The 27,894-nt window shown below is 36.4% G+C and overlaps 1 protein-coding gene across 1 annotated transcript; it reads left to right on the top strand.

Annotated features, from left to right (window-relative positions):
• On the top strand, positions 1-27,599 carry PERM1 (PPARGC1 and ESRR induced regulator, muscle 1). The gene is made up of 4 exons (XM_053690460.1): positions 1-160; positions 7,163-9,013; positions 13,921-14,037; positions 22,670-27,599. The coding sequence occupies exons 2-4, from the start codon at positions 7,165-7,167 to the stop codon at positions 22,747-22,749; spliced, it is 2,046 nt and encodes a 681-aa protein (XP_053546435.1). The 5' UTR covers positions 1-160; positions 7,163-7,164; the 3' UTR covers positions 22,750-27,599.
• The last annotated feature ends 295 nt before the right edge of the window (positions 27,600-27,894 follow it).

The following is a 27,894-nucleotide window of genomic DNA, read 5'->3' as shown; positions in this document are numbered from 1 at the left end:
TAGTGAGGAACTTGGGACTCAGAGGAGACCTATTTTCAGCACCTGCACAGACAACATTGTCGTGATAGGTAACTTTGCTTGACTCTCTGCACGTAGCTCTTTGGAGTAACAAAGTCATTTCATACCAGCCACCAGCATGCTATTAGAGGACTGCAGAGAGGTAAGTACCAACAAGTAGAGTTTTTATTTATTTATTTATTATTATTTTGTAAACATAACATTACATTTTCGTATTGGTATAGTCATACATTTATTTTAAACATATATTTTCAATGCAAAGGAGTAAGGAATAGAAAATACTCAGTAAAAAAAAAGTTTGTCTTAACATTTTCTGTGTTCGTTAAACTTATCTGTTCATTAATATTTTGTCAGATATTTTAAAAAAATATCAAATAACATTTTCTGTAAAACATTAAATACAAATATCAAGCTATTTTCTGCAATTCAAATATCTGAAATAGTGCTAAATATATTAATTTGTGTGCTACAGAGATATCTACTACATTTCTGTGCATCTGATAGGGTGAGAGAATGTTATCTGCCTTTGTGATGACTTAGTATATTTGGCAGAGTCATATAGCACCTCTAATCACTGGGAAGAATAACCGAAACAGAAAGTTTTCCATACGAATGCATCAAGATTCCTATGTATCTCACTAATAACCCTGGTTTGACCCCGTAAAATGCACCATAATACTTGTCTGGCCTTTTGCTTACACAGTAATTTCAAGACATATAACAACAGATGATCTATTATTTAAATAAAAGCATTCCAGATGAGTCTGCTATTTATTATGTATATACAGATTTATCGAAAACCCCTTGAACGTTAATGTTTTGTTGCAAAGAAATTCCCAAGGTCATTCTTCAAGGTTAATATCAGTTGAAGTTGAAATGACATGAACGTAATCCACTTATCAAAAGTAATCAACAGATTAGTTGGGGTTTTTTTCTTACTTTTTCTTTACTAACTCTGCTAATGCAAATGATATCTTATTGAAATGTAGTTTAACTGAGAATTTACTGTATTCACTGGTATATTTAGGACTAGGTCAACTGGGCCTGTGCCTAGGGCAGTAGGATTTCTATGGGGAATTATTTAATTGCAAATCAATAATCCCTGTTTTTTTGGTAGGGGGAATAATCTCTCACTTGATTTTTGGAATCTGTTTGTGAGAAATATATAAAGCAGATATGATACAAAATTATGGAGGTGGGGTCTATGTGGGTAGCAGATTTCTCAGTACCTAGGGCAGCACAAAAACTAAATACACCACTGATCATAATGCAAAATAAAACTTTGGACTAAACTATACAAACTTTATAATGGAGCTGCTGTAAAAAAAAATAACACCAACAACAGATTTCACCTAGCTCCTCCATCTTCTCAGCCTGCTTATACACAGTGACATTTAGTGAAATATATATGTGGCTCACTAAATTATAGCTTCTCCTATGAGCACATCCGCTGACCTAATCCCCAGTACATTTAACCCTGACCATGACCTCTCCCACAACAACAAAAAACAACAAACTGAACTGTTGTAATGCTAATGAGACACCACAATTAACCCTAACCATGATGTTTGCCACCACACATAAACCTGACAAGGCAGTCCTGGAACATCTGCTTATATCTTCCTCATTATCCAGGTTATCTAAACTCACTTTTAACAGAAATAAAAAAATGCTTTATAGTGGAAGAGCATTTTATTATTGTACTATTGCTTGAATAGAAGAATGTGTTTAAACACAGAGTTAAATACTCTTCTGACCCTGATGTTTGTCAGCTATGTACATATGCCACCCCTGAATAGGGTTGCCAGCTGTCCTCCACAAAAGTGCTGGACAATCTCTCGGCGACCGGTCACAATGCCCCCCCAAAAGCTCTACCTTAGCCCCTGCTAAGGTCCCAACATGCATATTTTTCACAAATGTGCAGTCATTTTACCCCTTGGCTGCATGTAACATACAGTAAATATGTTTTACCTCTTGGCTGCCAGTAACACACATAAACAGAAGTGTTTTTGACTGTCCCTCACTTATTTCTGTAAAAAATACAATAATGTAAAATGCACAAGCTGTGTTATGCATAGTAACCCAAATCAAATGACACTGGTTCCCAATATGAGGAAGGGGAGCTTCAGCACCTGACACTTTAATATTTTAAATAGGAGAACTGTTTTGAAGAAAGTTGTAAACATAGGAGGAAATACAATAGCATGGTCTATTAAAGGGATATTAAAAAATGCTCCTTTATTATAAACAAATCTGCTCAATGAAATTAAACATCAAAAACAGATTGTGTAAAAAACAAACAACTGACTTGTTTTCTTCAAAATTAGCATATAGACATTCTCAGTCACTGCCTGCAGCTAGATAAGGGAGCAGGCATATTGGCAACTTAGATTGCATTCTGTCTGTTCTGAGTATGTTACTCTAGAAGTTTTAAGACATCAAGCTAGATAAACCTTCTTGCAGAGGCCCCAGCCACGATATAACAGGAAGTAATGGACACTGCACAAATTAATTAAAATAATTATTATTATCAGTTATTTCTAGAGCGCTAACAGATTCTGCAGCACTATAAACATATATATGATATGCAGGTAACATTTATAAGGAACAAGTGGGTAGAGGGCGCTGCCAAGAATTGCACTCATAGGCTTACATGCTAAGGGGGTTCAAGGGGATAAAAAGGCGGAGAGGAACTGAGGTAGCAAAACTTTAGCGTATATTGTATGCATCCCTGAATAGTACAGTTTTTAAGGAGAGCTTGAAACTTTCAAAATTAGGCGAGAGTCTGGTGGAGCGAGGCAGAGCATTCCACAAGATAGGAGCCAGTCTGGAGAAGTCCTGTAGACGGGAATGTGAGGAGGTAATGAGAGAGAAGGAAAGGAGGAGATTGTGAGCAGAGCGAAGGAAAAAGGAGGGAGAGTATCTGGAGACAAGGGCCCATATTTATCAAGCTCCGTACGGAGCTTGAAGGGCCATGTTTCTGGCGAGTCTTCAGACTCGCCAGAAACACAAGTTATGAAGCAGCGGTCACAAAGCCAGCTGCTCCATAACCTGTCCGCCTGCTCAGAGCAGACATCGCCGGAAATCAACCCGATTGAGTATGACCGGGTTGATTGACACCCCCTGCAGGCGGCCGATTGGCCGTGAGTCAGCAGGGGGCGGCGCTGCACCAGCAGCTCTTGTGAGCTGCCGGTGCAATGCTGAATAAGGTGAGCGTATTGCTCGCCGTATTCAGCGAGGTCTGCCGGACCTGATCTGCACTGTCGGATCAGGTCCGCCAGACTTTCATAAATATGGGCCAAGGTCTGCGATATAGGGGGAGCAGTGCTATTGAGCGCCTTTTATGTCAGAGCCAGAATTTTATGTTTTATTTTGGAGACTAGAGGAAGCCAGTAAAGGGATTGGCAGTGAGGTGCAGCAGATAAAGAGACACGTGTAAGAAAGATGAGCCTGGCAGAGGCATTCATTATGGATTGTAAGAGATGGACGGCAGCTAAGGAGACCAGAGAGGATGGAGTTGCAATAGTCAAGGCAGGACAGGATGAGAGAGTGGATTAAAATATTAATTGTGTCTTGTGTGAGGAAATGACAAATTATGGAGATGTTTTTATGGTGGAGTCAAGTGTGACCCCAAGATATCGGCATGCAGGGTTGGGGTGATGATGGAATTATCAACAGTTATAGAAAAATGGGGGGTGGAGATTTTGGAAGAAAAAGGGGGGATAAGGAGCTCAGTTTTGGAGAGATTTAGCTTAAGGTAGTAAGAGGAGATCAAAGATGAGTTGACAGTTGGGGACACGAGTTAGCAAGGAAGGTGGATAGATCTGCTGCAGAAAGGTAGATTTTGGTGTCATCAGCATACAAATGACATTGAAACCTGTGGGATTTTATTAAGGAAGCTAATAATGATGTACAGAAAGTGGTAAAGGGGCAGGTGATGCACCAGAGAAGGTTACACTAAAGGTACAATTAGAAAGGTAGGAGGAGAACAATGAGAGGGCTGTGTTGCAGGATTAGAGGATTTGGAACAAAAGAGGATGGTCAACACTCAGTATTGAAGGCTGCAGACAGGTAAAGGAGAATTAGCATGGAAAAGTGGCCTTTGGATGTAAGTAGGTCATTGGTAACTTTAACTACTGGTCTCTGTGGAGTGGTGGAACAAAATCCAGATAGGGAAATAGGGCAGTAGTTGGATGGAGAGGTTGGTTCGAGAGAGGATAGGTGCAACCAGTGCATGTTTAAGAGATGAGGGAAATATACCGGTGCTGAGGGAGAGGTTGAAATGTGTGTGAGGATAGGGTTAAGGGTAGGAGAAAGTGAGGGGAGTAGCAGTGAGGGGATTGGATCAAGGGGACAGGTAGTGAGATGAGCGGACAGTATAAGGGCAGAAACTTCTTCCTCAGTAACAGGTGCAAAAGAGCTGAATTAATTGCTTTGTGGGTTTTGGATGATTGCGAGTTTTTGAGGGGGTTGGAGACTGTTACTATGTTGAGAGATGATTTCGTTTCTGATGGAATAAATTTTGTTGTTCAAGTGGCCGGCAAAATCTTGAGCTGAGAGAGAAGTTGTAATAGGATGTGGTGGTGGGCGGAGAAGAGTATTGAAAGTGGAGAACAGATGTTTTGGGTTAGAAGAAAAAGTAGAGATAAGAGTAGAGAAGTAATCTTGTTTAGAGAGGTTAAGAGTAGAATACAAATTGCAATGATTTCTATTAAGTATAAGCCACTGCTTAGTGATTTTTATTACAACAATGAAACAGACTGTTTCATATCCCCTTAAAGGGACAGTCAACACCAGAATTTTTGTTGTTTAAAAAGATAGAATATCCCTTAAAGGGATATTCCAGTCAAAATATAAATGTACATAGATTTATTACATCTTTGAATAGAAACATATTTGCAATATACAAGTATTGGCAAAAATGCTTCTAGTAAAAGTTATCACTGTTTTAGTGTTGACATTTTTCTCTGCATGTGCATGTGAGGCATAGCTAGATATTGTTACTGCACATTTTAAATATTGCAGCTGCTCAGATCATCACTGGGGCTTGTATCATGTCAGCAATTAACAAATTGAGTCATTAACAGATGGCACAAGCACCTTAGGCTTTCTGAGCAAGTGCTGTGTTTAAAATGCTGGTGCACGGTGCATACTTAAATACACTTTTGAAACAGCTATAGCTTTTATTAGAAGTATTTTTGCTAATGCATGTATATTACAAAATTGCTTCTGTTCAATACCAAAATGCACCCATGTGGTTTCCAATTTTGGCTGGAATATCCCTTTAATTACCAATTCCCCAGTTTTGCATAACCAACAGTAGTTATAATTATACACATTTTTACCTCTGTAATTACCTTGTATCTAAGCCTCAGCAGACTGCCCCCTTATTTCAGTTATTTTGACAGACTTGCAGTTTAGCCAATTAGAGCTGTCTCCATGGTAAAGTCACGTGCATGAGCTCAATGTTATCTATATGAAACACATGAACTAATGCCCTCTAGTGGTGAAAAACTATCAAAATGCATTTCGATTAGAGGCGGCCTTCAAGGTCTAAGAAATTAGCATATGAACCTCCTAGGTTTAGCTTTCAACTAAGAATACAAAGAGAACAAAGTAAAATTGGTGATAAAAGTAAATTGGAAAGTTGTTTAAAATTACATACATCTGAATCATGAAAGATGTTTTTGGACTTGACTGTCCCTTTAACTATTTTATTGTAGTTGTGCTCAGCAGTTTAGTGCCCCTTTAATTAGCAGCAGTTTTAAAACCTCACATGTGGTGGACCAAAAACATCCTGGACTCATGTCTGTGATGAGTGACGAACCATGCTCTTGTGTAATTGGCTGTGAGAGAGCAGGAGACGGGGCTGTACAAGTGATTGCTTGTGCAATCTTAAATTCTGGCAGCAGGTACTTCCTTGCTTCCCGCTAATGTGAGAGGGCAGGCTCCTGGGAATGTTGTCCACCCACAGTATAGTAAATGGGGCAATAACAGTGCACAGTTTGTCTGTGGAATAGACATTTACTGGCTGATAAAAAAACACTCCCACAAAAAAATAAGTGGAAATAGCATATCTCACAGGCATAAGAACAAAATTCATGCGAGAGAGAGAAACTCTTTAGTATCAATTTATCACATTTGTGCAATTAATAATTTCATATAATTTTGAGTGATTTTAAAATGAATGTCTAAACTTTGTGTTTAATTAAATGTCAACTCAGCATGCAGAAAAACCTTAACATGGAAGCGAGTTATCTAAATAGCCACAAAATGCCATTCTATAAAAATCAAATCTAATGTTTTGGAAAAGTAAAATAAAAATCTTGGAAAAGTGTTTTCATATGACTTAAAAACCAGGATTCATATTGTCTCATTTTAAGGTATACTAAGGTATAACCCTTTACCCTTTATCTTTATTTTGGCATTTAAAATAGCTGTTAAGTAATGGTTATAGGAAAGCTATGCAAACAAGAAGGTTTAGAAGAAATCATGCTGGGACAAAGAGATAACATTTCAATTTATATATATATATCTCAACTACCAGGGTGCCAGCAAAGTTATATCCATCAAGCAAAGGGCAGGCACTCTCTAGTCTTCCAAAAACAACTACTTTATTGCAGTGGCATTTAGAGGAGACTTCCCTTCCTCTGCCCAGTTTTAAGCTTTAGAGTGATAGTTAAGTGTAAAAGGCCTCCTATGCCTCAACACAAAACAAATATGGAGCAGAAAAAAGTGGTGAGCAGTCAAGGAGGGTTCAAATCACTTCTATTTACGTATGTTACTGTCAGCCAAAGACCTAAATTATTGATTTGTATGTTACTGGCAGCCAAAGGGTAAAATGATTGATCAGTTGTGAAAAAATATGCATAGCTGATAATGATATTGTACACAATCATGTACCTCTTTGTTAGATTCACATTAACATTACATTTAAACAGCTTTTACGTATTTTTTATGCAAAATAATATGTTTTACTGCTAATCTTTCCTATACATGATATGAAATGTTTGATTAATGTGTTCCTTTAACTGGATATAATAAGTGCAATCATACATTAGAAGTATACTTTGAGTTTAATATAACTATAATGGAAAAACATACTGCTAGTGGTTAATAATGAACCTATATTTCCTACCTACAGCTATGGATAACTTTGAGTACAGTATCCAGATTAATGACCGTGATTGGGCAGAGTTTTACGCCGCAGCAGAGGAATGTAACTTGATGCAAGTTGCTTTGGCTACAGAAGAGGAACTTATACTGAGTGACCCAGAACTTGAAGATTCCAAACCACTTCCCTCAGCTACTTCTAGTGCAAAGCTTATTCGGGTAAGCCTATGTCCCACACAGGAGGAGCATCCTACAGTTCAGAGCAAATCAGTGCTCATTTTACCTGCAAAGCCCTCAAAGGTCAACTTCATTGGCCAAAGTGAAGATGTGCTTTCAGGGAGTGAAGATGAGGAAGAACTGGGGTCTGTTTTAAAATTTCTTTGTCAAAGAAACACTCCTTCTCACAAGGAGAAAGTGGCATTGCCTTGTGCAGATATTCTTCTACCAAAGACAACAGACAATAAAGATATCTCATCAATTGATTCAGTTAATGAATGTTTAGCTGGACATCTAAAGAGCCTCCACAATCAAAGAAAATTGTTTAATGAGATGGAAACCTCACAAGATATAGCGGGAAATATAGTAAACATAAATAATATGAGTGACAAAGAGAAGGAAGCACCACATGTCACTAACGGAAATGCACCAAGTGAGCGTCAGTATTCCAAACCCAAAACTGGGTCATTTTGTTTACCCAATGGTAATAACTCATCGGATGATGCCATATTTAAAACTCAACCACCTCATTCAATAAATAGTTTTCTTTACAAAGGATGTAATCCAGGTGAGAATATCAGTAGTTCCAGTTTACCTGAGGACTGTATGACATCTGTACCGTGGGAGTATAACAATATTGATGAAAATGTAAATTCAGTAAAGATAAACCAATCTGAGCCTGAAGTAGATATCAGTGCAAGGTGGAGCCAGGAAGAGTATGGATGCTTAAATGTAACAGGTCAAACCAACAAACTGCTAACCAGCAAAGACAAAAACATACAGGGTTTGGTAGAATCTCTTGAATCCAGATGTAATAACACAAGCAAAAGTGTGGTCTGTGATGTAGGTGATGGAACCTTTATGCAAAAATCAGGAAGTGATAGTTATATAAACTGGGATAGCAATTTGGGAAATCACACAGCACCTTTGACTGAAAGACTAAATATTCATGCTCCAGAAGAAGCCAATGTGATCCACATAGCAACCCATGAGACTGGCAGTGAAGGCTGCAAACTGTCTGCTGGTGATGATACAAACCTAAGAGTCAGACTTTCATCCAATCAGACTGTAGACATCATGGACTCATCTGTACCACTCTCTACAGAACACTTTCAGAACACCATCCTTACCATTCCTGAAATGTATGAGTTTTTTTACAGAGATACATCAGAGGGAATGATTACTGAAAAAATACCTAGAACCTCAAAAAAACAAGGGGAAGGGATTATGTATACACCCGAGATGTATGAATACTTTTTCATTGAAAATGGTGAGGAAGAGATCAGAACTAATTTGCCTGCATTAAGACAAAAAAGAAAAGGTTCATGCATAGGTTTGGTGCTCAGTCCAGTCAGGAAGAAGGAAGGTAAAGACACATCAGAAGTTCTTTGTGTGCCTGAGGCATATGAATTCTTCTTTGCTGAGAGGGACGATGACCAGCAGGGTGGCAAGCAAATCTTGTTCGGTATACCAGCTTTCCAAGCAAAAAATGCTGCTGAAGCTCTCCAGACGTTCCTTCCTCAAGGGTTGTGCAGAGTAAGAAAAGGCATAGCTGTCAGAGAGACCCATCACATGAAAAACAAGAATGAAAGATTTAGTGTCCCCGAAAGGATTAGGACGATGGGGCCAAGAAAGGAGACAACTGTAGCAATACCAAGAACAAGAGGTATACATTCCAGGTGGCACTACATGCCAGAAGAAGTAGGGCTAGATTGCAAGTGAGACACAAACTGTTTTGTGCAAGCGATATTGTGTTTTTGCAAGCCTTTTTATTTGTGCAGATATTACAAGTTGAGCGAAATTGGGATTGCGCTAACACAATCGCCATTTACGCTTCAATCCTTACCAAGATCTCAGAGCTGTGGTTAACTGTTTTCTGAAACAAAAAAGTTGCACAAAACACTTGAAAAATACATTACAAAGTACAGTTACACTCATATTAACACTGTCTAGTAAAAAAATAATTTTAAAATATTGCACAAAAAGTTATAAGCGCTCAAAGATATGAAAAAAAAGCTTATAGAAAAAAAAAAGCAGCCAAAGTACTTTAACATAGAGATACATATAGATACATTGCTAAATATGTATTTGTATGTATATATATATATATATATATATATATATATATATATATATATATATATATATATATACATATATGTGTGTGTATTGTGTACATATATATTAATGTATTTATATGTGTATATATGTATTTATGTATTGACAGACATATATACACATAAAAAAACATAAATATATACTGTATGTACACACACATATATATATATATATATATATATATATAAGTGCATTAGAGCAATTTGTCACTAAGTAGATGAAAAGATGTAAAAACATATATATGCAATATTCATATTTAATAAAGATTTTATCTATGTATGTACTATAAATATTTCATATTTGCTAATGCGAATATGCTATGTTGTTTGCGCAATGGGTGTTTATTTCACCATATATTTTTTTCTCCATTGACTTCTATGGGGAATTTGAAAATGCGATTGTGACGGTGTTTGCACGATCTTGGTTGTTAGGGTTTTGTTTCATTTTTTTTCTCTATTGATTTCTATGGGGGAATACATGCACGCACAGACGAAAAATTGATTTTTGTGCTATTCTGGTTACTGCTAGTGTAAAATAAGGTGTTTTTTTTTAACTTGTAATATGAATGCAACTCGACTAGTGCTAAAAGCTTAACTCTAGCAGAGATTTGGAGATCGCAGAAAAAAAAATACAGCGCCACTTGTAATCTAGCCCGTAGTGTGCAAAGAAGTTTGCCACATTTTTAAAATGTTTGGTTAGGTTGTTACACGTTCTTAGCATGTTTTCATTATTTAAAGGGACAGTCTACTCTAGAAGTTTTATTGTTTCAAAAAATAGACAATCCCTTTATTTCCCATTCCCCAGTTTTGCATAACCAACACAGTTATATTAACATATTTTTACCTCTGTGATTACCATGTATCTAAGCCTGTGCAGACTGCTACTTTATTTCAGTTCTTTTGACAGACTTGCATTTTAACCAATAAGTGCGGACTCATAAGTAACTCCACTGGAGTGAGCACAATGTTATTGATATGACACACATGAACTAGCACTGTCTAGCTGAGAAAATCTGTCAAAAATACAATTGAGATAAGACATGGACTTCAAGGGCTTAGAAACTAGCATTCAAGCCTACCTATGTGTAGGTTTCAACAAAGAATACCAAGAGAACAAAGCAAATTTGATTTAAAAGTAAATTGGAAAGTTTTTTAAAATTGCATGCCCTATCTGAATAAGTTTAATTCTGACTAGATTTTCCCTTTAAGAATTTTGTTAAAATAATCTATCTGGTCAGAGAATTAATCTATATGATTCCAGTTTAATATTAGTTACTCATTTTATTTGCATCAGACGTGTGGCAGAAAAACAAAAGGTCTAAATCCTACACAAGGCAAATAGCAATAGCCCTACTGCAATTTATAGCAATGGGAAAACCATCAAACCCAAGCAGTTCAAACACCGCAACAGCTTCCTAGTAATAGTGACAGCTATCAGCTTGTATGGGAGCTACTAGAACATAATAAAAACAGTATCTTATGACCATAACTATTATGTACAGCAGCCCACAATGCTCCCACTGACCCTTCTCTGACTGTGACATCTTAAAAGCTCTTCTACAATTGCTTTAAAGGGACATAGACCCCTTTTTCTACCATCATTCAGATAAAGCATACAATATTAAACACATTTCTGATTTACTTCTATTATCATATTTGCTCCATTCTATTGCTCTATTGCTATTTGTTGAAGGAGCATAAATTCACTCCTAGAAAGTAGTGGAACAAATCAGGTGAGCCAATGACAAATTAACATATTTGTGAAGACACCAATCAGCAGCTAGCTCCCAGTAGTCAATTGGTAATCCTGAGGGTAAGTAAGCTTTTCAAAAAAAGATACCAAGAGAATGAATCAAATTAGATAGTAGAAGTATATTGTAATGTTGTTTAAAATGATATGCTCCATCTGAATTTAAAAATAATTAAGTATCACTAATCGCTGCCCTGATTTCCAGTTGCTAACAGCAATATTCCACCCAATACAAATAAACTTGGTTAACTTGCCACCCGCAATACTATTTTAAACACATTCACCCCTTTGTGTAACCCCCTTAGGATGTTCTAAGGGCTAAGGGATCATGTAAAGGGGCTATGTTTATATATAGTCCTAAAGCCCGTGTACACGGGCCATTTTTTTGCAGTACAGCGGTCCCACCCCTTGCTCTCTCTCTATATCCCCTCTCTTTTGCTCTCTCTTTCTCCCCTCTCTTTTGCTCTCTCTTTCTCCCCTCTCTTTTGCTCTCTCTCCCCCCTCTCTTTTGCTCTCTCTCTCTCCCCTCTTTTGCTTTCTCTTTCTCCCCTCTCTTTTCCCCCTCTCTTTTGCTCTCTCTCTCCCCCCTCTCTTTTGCTGTTTCTCTCCCTCTTTTGTTGTCTCTCTCCCTCTTTTGCTGTCTCTCTCCCTCTCTTTTGCTCTCTCTCTCCCCCCTCTCTTTTTCTCTCTCTCTCCCCCCTCTTTTGCTCTCTCTTTCTCCCCTCTCTTTTGCTCTCTCCCCCCCCTCTCTTTTGCTCTCTCCCCACTCTCTTTTGCTCTCTCTCTCCCCCCTCTATTTTGCTGTCTCTCTCCCTCTTTTGCTGTCTCTCAGCCCCGCCTGCGTCATGCTCGGCCCCGCCCCCCCACATCACGATCGACCCCGTCCGTGTCACGCCCACTCCACCACACGCGACGCCAGGAGGAAGACACTGACAGTTAGAAGGCCAGGTGTGTGTGTCCTCGTGCGCAGTCTCTACTGCGCATGACAGCTTCGGACAAACACACTTGGCCTTTTATTATATAGGATATTTATATATATATATATATATATATATATATATGTTGAGGATAAAGTAAGAAATTGGGTAATCCTAGCATTACCCGGGTAAACCTGACATTACCCAAGTGGCTGTGGGTAAAGCCAGATGCAATGTAATTCCCCCATCTACACAATTTTGTTGCCTCTGCCTGGGTGTGGGGGTTTCAAGGAAGGCGCCCCGCCGATCCTCTGGCATCCACCCCAAGTGAACCTTGGGGAGTCAGGATTTCTGACTTTACTCGTAACATTATATATATATATATATATATATATATATAATTATTTATTATTATTATTATTTTTTTGCAGCAGCTGTGAGGGACTAATCAATGAGAGGATTTTTGGAGGGCTGTTTAGAGTTAAGGTTTGCAATGGGGGAATCATATTTAGGATATTAGCAGGTAGTTCGGTATCGGGTCAACACAGCCTTCAGGATTTCTTGTCATTGGTTAATGTTCCAGTTAGAATTAACTGTTGTAAGGGAGCACGACAGTAAGATTAGCATTTTTTGTTAATGTTTGTTCCAATGTAAAATAGGTATCAATGTAATAACAATAGAAGCTCCCTGACAGCTGGTCATGTAAACAAGTCGCTATTATTTAGTGAGTCACATATATAGTGCTAAATAGCAGTGTAAGTTGTTTGGTGTTGATAATATGGAACCACTATGAATAACATACTGTCAAAATTAGAGGAACCTCTGATCAAAATTGTATACATAGTAACATAGTAGATGAGGTTAAAAAAAAAACAGAAGTCCATTGAGTTCAACTTATACAAATCTTAATATACTTACAATAAAAGTTCCAGTTGAGCTTACAATAATCCCATTAAAAATGTGACCCATTTAACACAAGCAATCATATCCCTGAATTCTGTTTCTAGACAGAAATGTATCTAAACAATTTTTAAATGTATCTAAGGTATTGGCATTTACTACCTACTTAGGTAATGAGTTCCACAAATTCATTGCTCTTACAGTAAAAAAACATTTACGTTGCTATATATTTATATAAAGTAATCATGTCACCTCTCAAGAACCTTTTTCTAGAGAAAACAGACTCAGTTTGGCTAACCTCTCCTTATAGCTTAAATTCTCCATTCCCCTTATTAGTTTTGTGGCCGTTCTCTGACCTTTTTCTAAGTCTGCAATGTATGTTTTTGAGATTTTATACTCAATGTGAGGTCTTACCAGGGATTTATATAATGACAGAATTATGCTTTCCTTCCATTCTAGTATCTTATTAGCCTTAGAAGCCACTGCCCTGCATTGTGCACTCATCTTTAGCTTATTATGTATTCCTACTCCCAAATTCCTTTCCTCCTTGGTTTTGACAAGTCTAGTCCCATTTAAATAATACATTGCCTGCATATTTTTCCTTCCAAAATGTAGAACCTTGCATTAAATCTCATTTTCCATTTTCCTGCCCATACTTCTAATTTTTGTAAATCCGCTTTTAAAGCAATTTCCTTTTGCACCCTTGTATCATCTGCAAAAATAGAGATGTTACTATCTATTCCTTGTTGTACATCATTAATCAAAATATTATCACAATATTTCTATTGTGATATGAAAATAATTTGTACTAATGTTAAGTGCTACATATCCAAAAAGCAACAGTGACTTAAAGTTTAACTTCTAACATTAAGATTTTATGTTTTTTTAGAGTCTGCAATTTCTAATATATCCTCTGGCAAAGGTGAAATGTGCTTGTTGTTTCTTGCCTTTGCATCTTGGGCTGTAAAATCTTCAGACTTGGGGTCTCCAGATGGTTGGAAAACAGGTATGTGGAACCCTCCTGCTTACATCATCGATATTGCAGATTTAAGGGATATTAAAGTAAAAAAAAATTAAGTAAAATAAATAGAAAAATCAATTTTATTGCCATTTTGTGTTGTCTTTATGTGTTTAATTATTACAATTTACCCCATCCCTCTTTTTCATTTAGAAGATGTTAGCTCATGGACAAATAACTGGATAAAAGACAGGAAGCAACATGTTGTAGTAAATGGATCATACACAGATTGGACAAAAGTAATTAGTGGGGTCCCCCAAGGATCAGTTCTGGGTCTTGTTCTTTTAAAAAAAAATATAAATGACTTAAAGAAATTAAATAGCAGCATCTCTATTAATACAGCTTTGTGCAAAGTTATAATGTCAGTACAGGATGTAATTGCTTTGGGGATTAAACAGAAAATTAAGGAATGGGCTGGTAAATGGCAAATGAGATTTAGTACTGATAAATGTAAGGTTGTACATTTTGAAAGTAAAAATATGCAAGCTACCTATTATTTAAATTGCACTAGACTTAGCAAAAGAGGAAAATAATTAAGGCATAATTATAGATAACAAGCTAATAATGAGTGTGTGATGCAAGGTAGCAGCTTCTAAGGTTAATGAGACACTAGCTTGTATTAAAAGAGGCATATATTTGTTTAACAAACAAATACAGGGGGCCCCCAATTCCCCCTGTATTGGTTTGTTACATTTTGTCTGGTGTCTCTTATTGTACTGTATTTTTATACCATGGACAGCGCTGTGGAATCTGTTGGCACTTTATAAATAAAGAATAATAATAATAATAATAATATATGCAAGGGAAGAAAGCATAATTATGTCACTGTATAAATCCCTGGTAAGACCTCACCTTGAGTATGGAGTGCAGTTCTCAGGAACAACTTTTCAGTGTGCTTTTATTATGTATTGTTTTCCTGTTTTTTGCTATAATTTAAATATTAAAAATGTAGCTTTTTTACTTCCCCAAAAAAGGAACAAGAGCATTTTATGAAATGTAGAACTCAGGCTCAACAGTGATTGCTTGATGTGTGCAGGAGATTATTTATATCTGTCCCTAACTTTAAAAGTTTCAAGGGGGGTGTCCCTAGACTGCCAAACATAGTAAAATAGTAAGATTGTAGATGAGGTTGAAAGAAGACAGAAGTCCATTTAGTTCAATCTATACAGATCTTACCTGATTTACAATAAAGAACCTGCCAATTGAACTAATGATATTTCTGAATTCTGTTTTTACACAGAAATATATCTGACCCATTTTTAACCCTTTAAGTGTGAATGACGACATGTGGTATTCATCCGGACAAGTGCGGCTGACAACCACAAGGCTAGATCTGCTCCTCCAAATAAGGCAAATGGTGGGTGGGGTTTAGCTATTGAAAAAAAATTGGAAAAAAAAGATACTACAGGATGCAAGACTTTTTCAACATAAAGACTTATGTTATTCTATAGCAACACAAAAACAGAAATGTATTTTAATTACAGGGTGTTTACTGTCCCTTTACCATTTTAATGGAACATGAAACCCAAAATTTTTCTTTCATGATTCAGATAGACCATACAATATTAAGCAACTTTCCAATTTACTTCTATTATGTAATTTGCTTCATTCTCCTGGTATTATTTGTTGAAGAAGCAGAAATGGACTAGTGGGAGCTAGCTGAAGGCATTGGGTGAGCCAATAACACAAGGCTCATATGTGCAGCCACCAATCAGCAGCTTCTGAGCCTACCTAGATTTCCTTTTCAACTAAAGGATACCAAAAGAACAAAACAAATTAGATAATAGAAGTCAATTGGAAAGTTTTTGGAAAATCACTTGTAATCTCTGAATCATGTCCCTTGAGATTAAGCCCATTACTTGTTATGTTTTAACAAATCTGGTTAAACATGCTGTGAAAGCTTCGGAAATATTTTCAAACTATTTGCAAAGCATCCAGTGGTTCATGTTTTTTTTTTTTTACCAACCAGAGTGTTGCTGCCTTGCCCTGCAGAAAAAAGTGACATGCACATGATAAAATACTTTCAATATAATTTAAAAAGTATGTAAATTGCGCTGATATTACAAGTTGAGCACAATCGCGATTTACACTAGAATCATTACCGCAATTTCAGAGCTGTGGTTAAAGGGACACTAAACCCAATTTTTTTCTTTCGTGATTCAGATAGAGCATGAAATTTTAAGCAACTTTCTAATTTACTCCTATTATCAAATTTTCTTCATTCTCTTGGAATCTTTATTTGAGAAGAATGTAAGTTTAGATGCCGGCCCATTTTTTGGTGAACAACCTGGGTTGTCCTTGCTGATTGGTGGATAAATTCATCCACCAATAAAAAAGTGCTGTCCAGAGTTCTAAATAAAAAAAAAGCTTAGATTCCTTCTTTTTCAAATAAAGATAGCAAGAGAATGAAGAAAAATTAATAATAGGAGTAAATTAGAAAGTTGCTTAAAATTGCATGTTCTATCTGAATCCCGAAAGAAAAAATTTGGGTTCAGTGTCCCTTTAACTGTTTTGCGAAAGATAATTCTAAAAAGGTCCCTTGGCTAGTGATACTTTATAAGAACGCTCGCCAAAATTCTATTACCCTGTTGGAATGACATAAATCCACTTTTTACCCTGAAAACAAGGTGATTCGCTAAGGGGCGATTACTGCATTTTTATATGAGAAGTAATGCATATATTACTAAAGTGCACAATAAAATTTGTAATTTTAAAATCTTCCAAAATTAATAATTGAATCATTAACGCAAAAATACACTGGGAAAAAATTCCCATCAAAATTCGTGATGAAATTGTTCACCGAAAATCGTATTTTATAAAAAACTTAAAATGTTAGGTAAATTACAGAATAAATTGTATTAAATATGCACTGCGTAAATCGTAATTTAAGTACACCGGATGTGAAAAAAAAAAACAAGAAATTCCTACTTAAAAGTACAAAATACAAAGCGTAATATATATATATATGACATTTTCTCTTAAATCCCAGCGTAATTCTATATAAAAAATTGCACTACAGTTCTCACTATTTTTTGTTGCAAGTTAAAAAGTGGGGAGTTTTCACCAAAATACTAAAAACACTAAGGAAAACAACATAGTTTGATTTGTATTAAAGGGATAGGAAAGTCAAAATTTAAGGTGAAAGTAAATTTTGATGCTTAAGTGCCCGTTTTTTAAAAATTCGATTAAAAACAGAGGCACTTTAATTCATCAAAATTTACATTTCACTCCTGTTGTGAAAAAAAACTTACCTTTTAATCTTCACAGCAGCTCCAGTTTCCTCCGGTTGTCGCAAGCCATTTCTGATGTCAGAAATGATGGATAGGTCATCCTCCAATCACAGCTTCCCCCCGGGGGAATCAGTGTCTGATTCAACGCCGTGATTGGAGGAAGCCGGATTCCTCATTTTAGACCCAGGAAGAGGCTTTGCAACGGGAGGAGGAAGCTGGAGCTGCTGTGAAGATTAAAAGGTAAGTTTTTTTTCACAAACGGAGTGAAATGTAAATTTTGATGAATTAAAGTGCCCCTGTTTTTAATCGAATTTTAAAAACCGGGCACTTTAGCATCAAAATTTACATTCACTTTAAGCTTGCATGATTCAGATAGAGCATGGAATTTTAAGACTCTTTTAAATTATTTTCTGTTTTTAAATGTGCTTTGTTCTCTTGGTATCCCTTGTTGAAAAAGAAGATACACATATCCTACACTAGTGTGAGCTAGCTGGTGATTGGTGCCTGCACACATTTGTCTTTTGAGATTGGCTAACTAGATGTGTTCTTCTAGCTATCATTAGAGCAATGCTGTCCCTTCAGCAAAGGATAACCAAAGAATTAAGTACATTTTATAATAGAAGTAAATTGGAAAGTTGCTTAAAAATTAAAAGTTATCAAAGTCTTCTTAATGTACCTCTTTTGGAATGACAATTATAAATGCCTATAATAATAATAATAATAATAATAATAATAAAAAAAAAAAAATAGGTGTTGATCTAAATTCTTTAGAACAATTGATCTAATCATTTTCTACAGAAAATCACCTTTAGCCTAGGGCTTTTTGTAGATAAGTCATTTGATACGTTGTTTTTTTTTCTAAAGGATTGTGATCAACCTCTTAGTCTCTCTTATAATTATACAAATGTTTCCTGATGTTGAGAGTCATTTGGTGTTCCTCTTATCTGGAGATCAGGAACCTATATATTTTGCATTATGTGTGATTATATAAAAGTGCAAAATTCAAATAACTTGGAAACCAAAAATAAAATTGTAAGAGCTTTATATTTTAGGTCTTGCACTACCTTATTTTTGTTATTCTTCAAACGTGTTTTGTTCCACACTCCCTAGAGAGACCTTAAAGGGATACTAAACCCACATTTTTTCTTTCATGATTCAGATAGAGCATGCAATTTTAAGCAACTTTCTAATGTACTCCTACTATCAATTATTCTTCATTCTCTTGCTATCTTTATTTAAAAAGCAGTAATTTAAAGCTTAGGAGTCAGCCCATTTTAGTTTCAGCACCCTGGATAGCTCTTGCTTATTGGTGGCTACATTTAGCAAACCAATAAGCAAGCATAACCCAGGTTCTGAACCAAAAATTGTCCGTCTCTTAAGCTTTACAATGAATAAAAATTGATAATAGGAGTAAATTAGAAAGTTGCTTAAAATTGCATGATCTATCTGAATCATGCAAGAAAAAAAATGGGTTTAGTGTCCCTTTAAGGCAAAATCTGGGTCTGGGAACATAGGACAAGTTACAATCTTACAAAAAAGCAAGTGGTGTTTAATATTATTGATGTAAAATATATTACAAAAATATTGATAAATTATTTTAATTATCCACCTGTAACACATATAAATCAGTAAGGCCTAGATTTGGAGTTTTGCGTTAGAAGGGGTGCGTTAGCTACGCATGCTTTTTCCCCCCCCGCACCTTTTAAATACCGCTGGTATTTAGAGTTCACAGAATGGCTGCGTTAGGCTCCAAAAAGGGAGCGTAGAGCATAATTTACCGACACTGCAACTCTAAATACCAGCGGTGCTTACGGACGCGGCCAGCTTCAAAAACGTGCTCGTGCACGATTCCCCCATAGGAAACAATGGGGCAGTTTGAGCTGAAAAAAAACCTAACACCTGCAAAAAAGCAGCGTTCAGCTCCTAACGCGGCCCCATTTTTTCCTATGGGGAAACTCTTCCTAAGTCTGCACCTAACACCCTAACATGTACCCCGAGTCTAAACACCCCTAACCTTACACTTATTAACCCCTAATCTGCCGACCCCGCTATTGCTGACCCTTGCATATTTTTTTAACCCCTAATCTGCCGCTCCGTACACCGCCGCAACCTACATTATAGCTATGTACCCCTAATCTGCTGCCCCTAACACCGCCGACCCCTATATTATATTTATTAACCCCTAATCTGCCCCCCACAACGTCGCCGCCAGCTACCTACAATAATTAACCCCTAATCTGCTGACCGGACCTCACCGCTACTATAATAAAGTTATTAACCCCTAATCCGCCTCACTCCCGCCTCAATAACCCTATAAGAAATAGTATTAACCCCTAATCTGCCCTCCCTAACATCGCCGACACCTAACTTCAATTATTAACCCCTAATCTGCCGACCGGACCTCACCGCTACTCTATTAAATTTATTAACCCCTAAAGCTAAGTCTAACCCTAACCCTAACACCCTCCTAAGTAACCCGGAACAGCCAATAGAATGCGAGCTCAATCTGATTGGCTGATTGGATCAGCCAATCGGATTGAACTTGAATCTGATTGGCTGATTCCATCAGCCAATCAGAATTTTCCTACCTTAATTCCGATTGGCTGATAGAATCCTATCAGCCAATCGGAATTCGAGGGACGCCATCTTGGATGACGTCCCTTAAAGGAACCTTCATTCGTCGTCTAGTCGTCGGAAGAAGAGGATGGATCCGCGCCGAAGGTCTTGAAGATGGAGCCGCTCGTCATCGGATGAAAGAACATAGAAGATGCCGCTTGGATGAAGATCTTTGCCGGTCCGGATGTCCTCTTCTGCCCGGATAGGATGAAGACTTCTGCCCGAAGATGGACTTCTTCAGCCGCCGCTTGGATCAAGACTTCAGCCGGAGGATGGAAGTCTTCAGCCCCCCTCTTGGGCTTGGATCAAGACATCGGAGCCTGGACCGATCGGTGATACCCGGTAAGGTAGTAAGATCTTCAGGGGCTTAGTGTTAGGTATATTTAAGGGGGGTTTGGGTTAGATTAGGGGTATGTGGGTGGTGGGTTGTAATGTTGGGGGGGGGTATTGTATGTTTTTTTTTCCAGGCAAAAGAGCTGAATTCTTTGGGGCATGCCCCGTAAAAGGCCCTTTTAAGGGCTGGTAAGGTAAAAGAGCTTTTCTATTTTAATTTTAGAATAGGGTAGGGCATTTTTTTATTTTGGGGGGCTTTGTTATTTTATTAGGGGGCTTAGAGTAGGTGTAATTAGTTTAAAATTGTTGTAATATTTTTCTAATGTTTGTAAATATTTTTTTATTTTTTTGTAACTTAGTTATTTTTTATTTTTTGTACTTTAGTTAGTTTATTTAATTGTATTTATTTGTAGGTATTGTATTTAATTAATTTATTGATAGTGTAGTGTTAGGTTTAATTGTAGATAATTGTAGGTAGTTTATTTAATTAATTTATTGATAGTGTAGTGTTAGGTTTAATTGTAACTTAGGTTAGGATTTATTTTACAGGTAATTTTGTAATTATTTTAACTAGGTAGCTATTAATTAGTTCTTAACTATTTAATAGCTATTGTACCTGGTTAAAATAAATACAAAGTTGCCTGTAAAATAAATATTAATCCTAAAATAGCTACAATATAATTATTAGTTATATTGTAGCTATATTAGGGTTTATTTTACAGGTAAGTATTTAGCTTTAAATAGGAATAATTTATTTAATAAGAGTTAATTTATTTTGTTAGATTTAAATTATATTTAACTTAGGGGGTGTTAGTGTTAGGGTTAGACTTAGCTTTAGGGGTTAATAAATTTAATAGAGTAGCGGTGAGGTCCGGTCGGCAGATTAGGGGTTAATAATTGAAGTTAGGTGTCGGCGATGTTAGGGAGGGCAGATTGGGGGTTAATACTATTTCTTATAGGGTTATTGAGGCGGGAGTGAGGCGGATTAGGGGTTTATAACTTTATTATAGTAGCGGTGAGGTCCGGTCGGCAGATTAGGGGTTAATAAGTGTAGGTAGGTGTCGGTGACGTTGAGGGGGGCAGATTAGGGGTTAATAAATATAATATAGGGGTCGGCGGTGTTAGGGGCAGCAGATTAGGGGTACATAAGTATAACGTAGGTGGCGGCGGTGTGCGGTCGGCAGATTAGGGGTTAAAAAATTTTTATAGAGTGGCGGCGATGTGGGGGGACCTCAGTTTAGGGGTACATAGGTAGTTTATGGGTGTTAGTGTACTTTAGACCACAGTAGTTAAGAGCTTTATGAACTGGCGTTAGCCCAGAAAGTTCTTAACTCACTTCAGCCAAGACTCTAAATACCGGCGTTAGAAAGATCCCATTGAAAAGATAGGATACGCAATTGGCGTAGGGGGATCTGCGGTATGGAAAAGTCGCGGCTGCAAAGTGAGCGTTAGACCCTTTAATGACTGACTCTAAATACCAGCAGGCGGTAAAAACCAGCGTTAGGAGCCTCTAACGCTGGTTTTGACGGCTACCGCAGAACTCTAAATCTAGGCGTAAGTTTGCCAGTAGCACATGTAGACCAATTATTTCACCCTTGTAAGTCTGTAATACACACATCTGTTATTTTACACTGTTTGCTGCCAGAAACACACAGTAACATTGTAGAAGAGGTGGAAAGAAGACAGAAGTCAATTGAGTTTAACCTATACAGAACCTGCCTGATTTAATATAAAGTAGCTACCAGTTGAACTTATATTAACAATTAGAAAGCTAACCCATTTGACACAAGCAATCATATTCCTGAATTCTATTTTAGCCAGAAGTGTATCAAATCCGTATTTGCACGTATCTACTGTATTGGCATTCACTACCTCCTTAGGCAAGATGTTCCACAATTTGATTGCTCTTACCATGAAAAAAAAACATTTACGGTGCTGGATTAAATCTCCTTTCCTTAAGTTCTAGCGTTAAATTTTGTCTTGGAATAAACAGCGCTTCTGTCAACTCTGTATATGGGTAAAGTAAACAGACCCAATTTGGCTAACATCTTTTCATAGTTTAAATCCTCTATTCCTCTTATTATTTTTGTGGCTAGAATTTTCTGAACTTTTTTTCAATTCTACTATGTCCTTTTTAAAACTGGTCCCTGGTACTGCACTGCTTACTCAAGGTGAGGTACATATAGATCAGGTATTTTTAAAACCAAACTGTCAGCGACATATAAAGATTAGTGTTTTGTCCCAGCTTTCCTTAACACCTACAGATCAAAGTTTTCTAACAAGCTGACAATTACACATGCAACTCACTGATTTTACTCAGTGCCAGTAACACACATAAAAAAATTAATGTCACCACTTTGCATCAGTAATACTCATAGTTTACTTTTTGGCTGCTATTAGGATGAGGCTTTTGTTATTTCATTGATTTTCTTATTTTCCAGCTCTGATAGCAAACCTTGGCGCCATTTCAGCAATCAGATATTTACGGAAACGCTCTGGAAAAACATGGCAAGAACCTTGACAGACTAGAGAAGAGAAAGGCAAAAGTCTCTACTCAGCACCATGCTTAGTTTAGAGGCATAACTTTACCATAGGTAGTGTGAACATTGTAAGTTCCATGGCTGGTTATTGCATGATTGTTTCATTCAAATCTTTGAAGCTTTTATTCATTCCCCTAGTACTGAAGCTAGTTTTCAGTCTATACAGCAAAGAATTTCATTATTGCTTTCGAGAAAATTCTACAATCAACACTTGTTGGTGCCTAGGATGATGTACAAACAGAAATACCAATGAGCATATAGCAACTTCATGAGATACGTTATGGTGCACATAAAGAGTGATGGAACTTTTCAAAGTATGTGGATTGTATAGAATCTGGATGTTCTTTAAAGACTGCAAGAAGAAAGACTATGGATGTGAAATAGGTCTGATACTGTGGGGTCAGTATGTGAAATGCAAACTCCAACTTATCTCAAGGTACATAGGATAAGGACTCTGAGATCTGGGAAATAATTGCTTTGTGTTAGAACCTATCAGTGGGCTCTATGAAGACAAAAATTTGACTACTGCAATAATAGCAGAGCCTATGGTGTGAGCCATATAGCACATTCTATTTGGTTCTGTATTAAATAGCAAGAGATTGTTTGCTATAATATTTTATAATATTATGTCTCACACAGGTGTATTTAGTTTTTGTGCTGCCCTAGGCACTGATAAATCTGCTGCCCCTCTAAAAATCCCCTGTGTTGTCATTATAACATCCCCCCTATCTCATTGCGCCATAGATTTACCCCAAAATTTTATGCCGCCCTATATCCTGCTACTCTCAGCCAAAATAGTGTTAACTTACATCTCATAATCAGTGATTGCACTGATGTTTTCATTGCTTATTATCATTTGTGTCTAAGCAGGATAGGCCGTCTCTGTACTGAATTCATATGCATAGCATCAAAAATAATTGGAAACACTATCTCAAGATCCATAAACTGTACCTAAAGCAGATGCTATTTAAATATGCTATAATAAAACTATACATTAATTAGAAGCAGCTTTAAATATTGTAAGTTCAACCTCACTTCAGACTTAAATTTACAAACCTTTTTTCGAAACAATCACTGGATGCCTTAGTACAAATACAACTGTAGAAAGGTATTTTTGTGTGTCTGAGTTAACAAATTACATACCTTACCCTTACTGTTTCTTGTTTTATAGAGACATGATAAAATAGCTAGCTATGGTGTGTTTTATTAATATTTATTATTCATATCTAATCTAATACAATATTTCAATTTAATAGAATATAGATTGTTATTTATGTACAGAAACCTTAAAGGGACATAAAGCCCAACAATTTTCTTTCATGATTCTGATGAGCAAATAATTTTAAACAACTTTCCAATATTCTTTTTATTATTTACGTTGCTTTGTTCTCTTGATATAATTTGTTGAAAAGTTTACTTAGTTATGCCCAGGAGCTGGGAGCAAGCTGTTGATTGGTGGTTACAATATATTCCTCTTTTCAGATAGTTCCCAGTAGTGCATTGCTGCTCCTTCAGTAAAGGATACGAAGCAAAATTGAAAAATGTATAATAGAAGTATTTTAGAAAATTGTTTAAAATTGTGAATTGAATAGTGAAAGAATATTTTGGGGTTTTATTACCTTTTAATCATTCATCTGATGTATGTATTTGTATTTGTGTGTGAGTTTGTAAAACTCTTGTAGCATTGTTGGTGCAGCACAGTGGGGTCCCCTTCACTTGTACCATTTTGGTCTGCATGGTGCTGGGGATAAAAACAATGGAATGCACATTTTTATGTCTAAGTACAAAGAAATCGATGACCTCCCTCCCCTTACATGGACTATTTTAAAAAGCCACTGGGATTCAGGAACATAAAGGACATGAAACCGAATATTTTTCTGTCGTGACTCAAAGCATACAATTTTAAACAAATTTACAATTTATTTCTAATAACAAATTTGCTAGATTCTCTTGGTATCCTTTTTTGGAGAGGTAATAATGCATTACTGGGAGCTAGCTGAACACACTGGGAGAGCCAATGACAAGAGCCATATATATGTACAGCCACCCCAGTAGTATATTGCTGCAACTCAGCCTACCTAAGTTTGCTTTTCAAAGAAGGATACCAAGATAACTAAGCAAATAAAATAACAGAAGTAAATTAGAAAGTTGTTCAAAATTGCATCATGAATGTTTAATTTTCAGTTTATTGTCCCTTAAAAACCAGCACATAGTTTCTATGTCTTGCTGCAGTGGGACTCTGAGAATGCTTGCTCTGCCTTATGAAGAATTTGTAGCCATATAATATTCCATGTACTGAGGATATTTCAAAATGGAATACAATTTAATTTTTTTGCTGTTTTATTAAAGACTGTTATGTATGTGTTGATAAGAAGTACAATTTATTTAATTTATTTTATTTTATTTACATTGTGTAGCTAGAACTTTCCATAGACTAATGTATAATTCCAAAAATATATTTAGCATGATATTCAGCAAAGTATGTAGCTTTAAAGAGTCACTGAACACTTTGCAATTGTAAAATAATATGCTTAATTATGTGTATTATGCTTATATTATTTATATTGTCTCCTTTTTTTGTAATTTAGCTCTAAAAAGTGTGGGTTTAGCCATTCCAAGAGTTTCTATAAAATAATGGGCACCATCATGTTGAAACCACAATTAAGAACAAGAGCATAACTGTGTGTAATATTGCAATAGTAACTGGTACTGTGCTATTTTCCACACAGCCTTTGTTTGCACACTGAATATGTCCCAAATTGTCCTCAGCACCAATATTATATAAAGAAAACATAGGTTTCAAGATGGCAGCCCCCATTACTTTATAGATAATAAAGTGAAACATTTGGGAATTCAATGTGTGAACGAATGTTTAGTTTAAATTCATTTTAAAAAAAAATGTGATATGTGTAGTATACTTTTGTTTTTTCATTTGTTTGTATAATCTAAAATATATCATGGTTGTGTTAAAATGAATCCATTTGCTCAAAAGATTGTGCTTTCAATATACAAATTATGTATCGGTAACATTTACACTAAAATGTCATGCATACAAAAGAGCAGTAATATTTTTTTGCATCAAAAAAGGTTAAAGGGACAGTCAACTCCAAAAATTTTTATTGTTTAAAGAGATAGATAATCCCTTTATTACCCATTCCCTAGTTTTGCATAACCAACACTGTTTACCACTGGTGCAAAATACGTTTTTTGGAACATGTAATACGAATGCAACCCGACTAGCGCAAAAAGCTTAACTCTTGAGGAGTATTCGTGATCACGGTAAAAAAACACAGTGCCACTTGGAATATAGCCCTTTGTGTTTAATACACATTTGAAGGGATTAAGCACATACAGCGAGATTACAAGTTGTGTGGTATAGCCGTAGCGTACACACCGCGCAAAATGGGTCCGTACCACTATTTCTATACCACAGCCATTGCAAGTAACAAAAAATCTTTCTTTTGTTGTGCTGTATGGTGCAGTAAGCCAACACTAAATAAAGTTATTAACCCCTAATCCAGCGTCCCCCACATCGCTACTACTAAAAAAAATCTATTAATCCCTATACCGCCAGCCAACCACATTGCCAACACTAAATAAAGCTATTAACCCCTAAACCACCAACCCCCAATAAAGCGATTAACCCCTAAACCACAAACCCCCCACATTGCTACTACTAAAATAAACCTATTAATCCCTAAATGCCGGACAAACACATCACCAACACAAAAAAACAAAATCTAAGATTAAACAAAATAACAAAACCTATCTGCACAAAATAACAAACTCTAAATTACGAAAAATAACAAAATCTAAGCTTACAGAAAATAATAAACAAAATTATCCAAAATAAAAAAATTAAACCAAATCTAATACCCCTATAAAAACAAAAAAGCCACCCCATAATAAAACACCCCCTAAGCTAACAATAAACTACCAATAGCCCTTAAAAGGGCCTTTTGTAGGGCATTGCCCTAAGTTTAACAGCTCTTTAGCATTAAAATAAACCAATTACCCCCTAAAAGTACAACCCCCCATCGAACCTGCTCATTGCCCCTAAAGGGGCATTTTTATGGGCATTGCCCATAAAAGGGTAATCATCTCTTTAGTGCCCATTAAAAAAAAAGAAGCCCTAATCTAAAATAAAAAACACCCCAAGGAAAAAGCTAACACTAATCCGAAATAGGTACTCACCATTCCTGAAGTCCGGCGGGGAAGGTCTTCTTCCAGGCGACTCCATCTTCATCCAGCGCGGGACCACCTTTTTTCTTCATCCCGGAGGTGCGGAGTGAAGAATATGCGATCGGGTTTACAAACAAATTGGGGTTTTTTCCAATTTTTTTGCTCCATTGACTTCAATGGGGAAATAAGTGAATGCACACACACTATTCTAAGTTCGGCTTTTTGCGCGCGTCCGGTTAGAGCAAGAGCAAAAACAGTTTATTTTCAACTCATAATACGAGCACAACCCGATGAGTGCAAAAAGCTTAGTTATATTTTGGTTGGCATTTGGCCAGCCTTTTGGTAGAATTAATTATAAGTTTTTATATTTTTCATTTTCACCCTGGAGGATAAAAAATGTACTCTGATTAGTAAATGGGAGGGTCAGATATGACTGTAAACCACTACCTACTCAAACCTTTGGATTGGACAACTTGGTGTTGGTATTTAAATGCCGGCAAGACTGAGCATTCAATTATGGAACATATTATGTGTAAAATATTGCTCTTGAGAAAGACAATATATAATCATTGAGATATACTAAGCTAATTTTACTCTGTGAGCTATTTTATTCTGTGGGTAGTTTTATGAATTAAAGAAGCTTAATTTAGTAGGTGTTGTGTTTTTATGTACTACACTATATTCTGTCTCTATTTTCCTTGAGATTATATTGGACAGAGGAGGATTGAGGAAAACGGAGAAAGAAGTCTTCAGACTACAGGCAATATCTGAGTTAGATATTACTGATTTTTTTTTTTAATGGAATTTAAATGCTTGTCACAGCAGGGGTCTATTCCTTAATCCAAGTTTATTTTATTACAGATACAACCAATAGATTCTAAACAAACACATCTAGATCATTCTGGATTCAAGGTTCTTTTATGTACAATGTAGTTTCAAAACAC

Source organism: Bombina bombina, chromosome 8 (genome assembly GCF_027579735.1).
Source record: "Bombina bombina isolate aBomBom1 chromosome 8, aBomBom1.pri, whole genome shotgun sequence".
Lineage (NCBI taxonomy): Eukaryota > Metazoa > Chordata > Amphibia > Anura > Bombinatoridae > Bombina > Bombina bombina.
Note: the sequence above shows the minus strand (reverse complement) of the source record. Positions and strands in the feature narration are given on the sequence as shown.

What these genes read in the sequence shown, in the direction of transcription:
- PERM1 (XM_053690460.1), top strand. Translation starts at nt 7,165, where the DNA reads ATGGATAACTTTGAGTACAGTATCCAGATTAATGACCGTGATTGGGCA. An exon ending in AGCAATACCAAGAACAAGAG is followed by an intron (nt 9,014 to 13,920) that starts GTATACATTCCA and finishes ATGTTTTTTTAG; the next exon opens with AGTCTGCAATTTCTAATATA. An exon ending in TCCAGATGGTTGGAAAACAG is followed by an intron (nt 14,038 to 22,669) that starts GTATGTGGAACC and finishes CTTATTTTCCAG; the next exon opens with CTCTGATAGCAAACCTTGGC.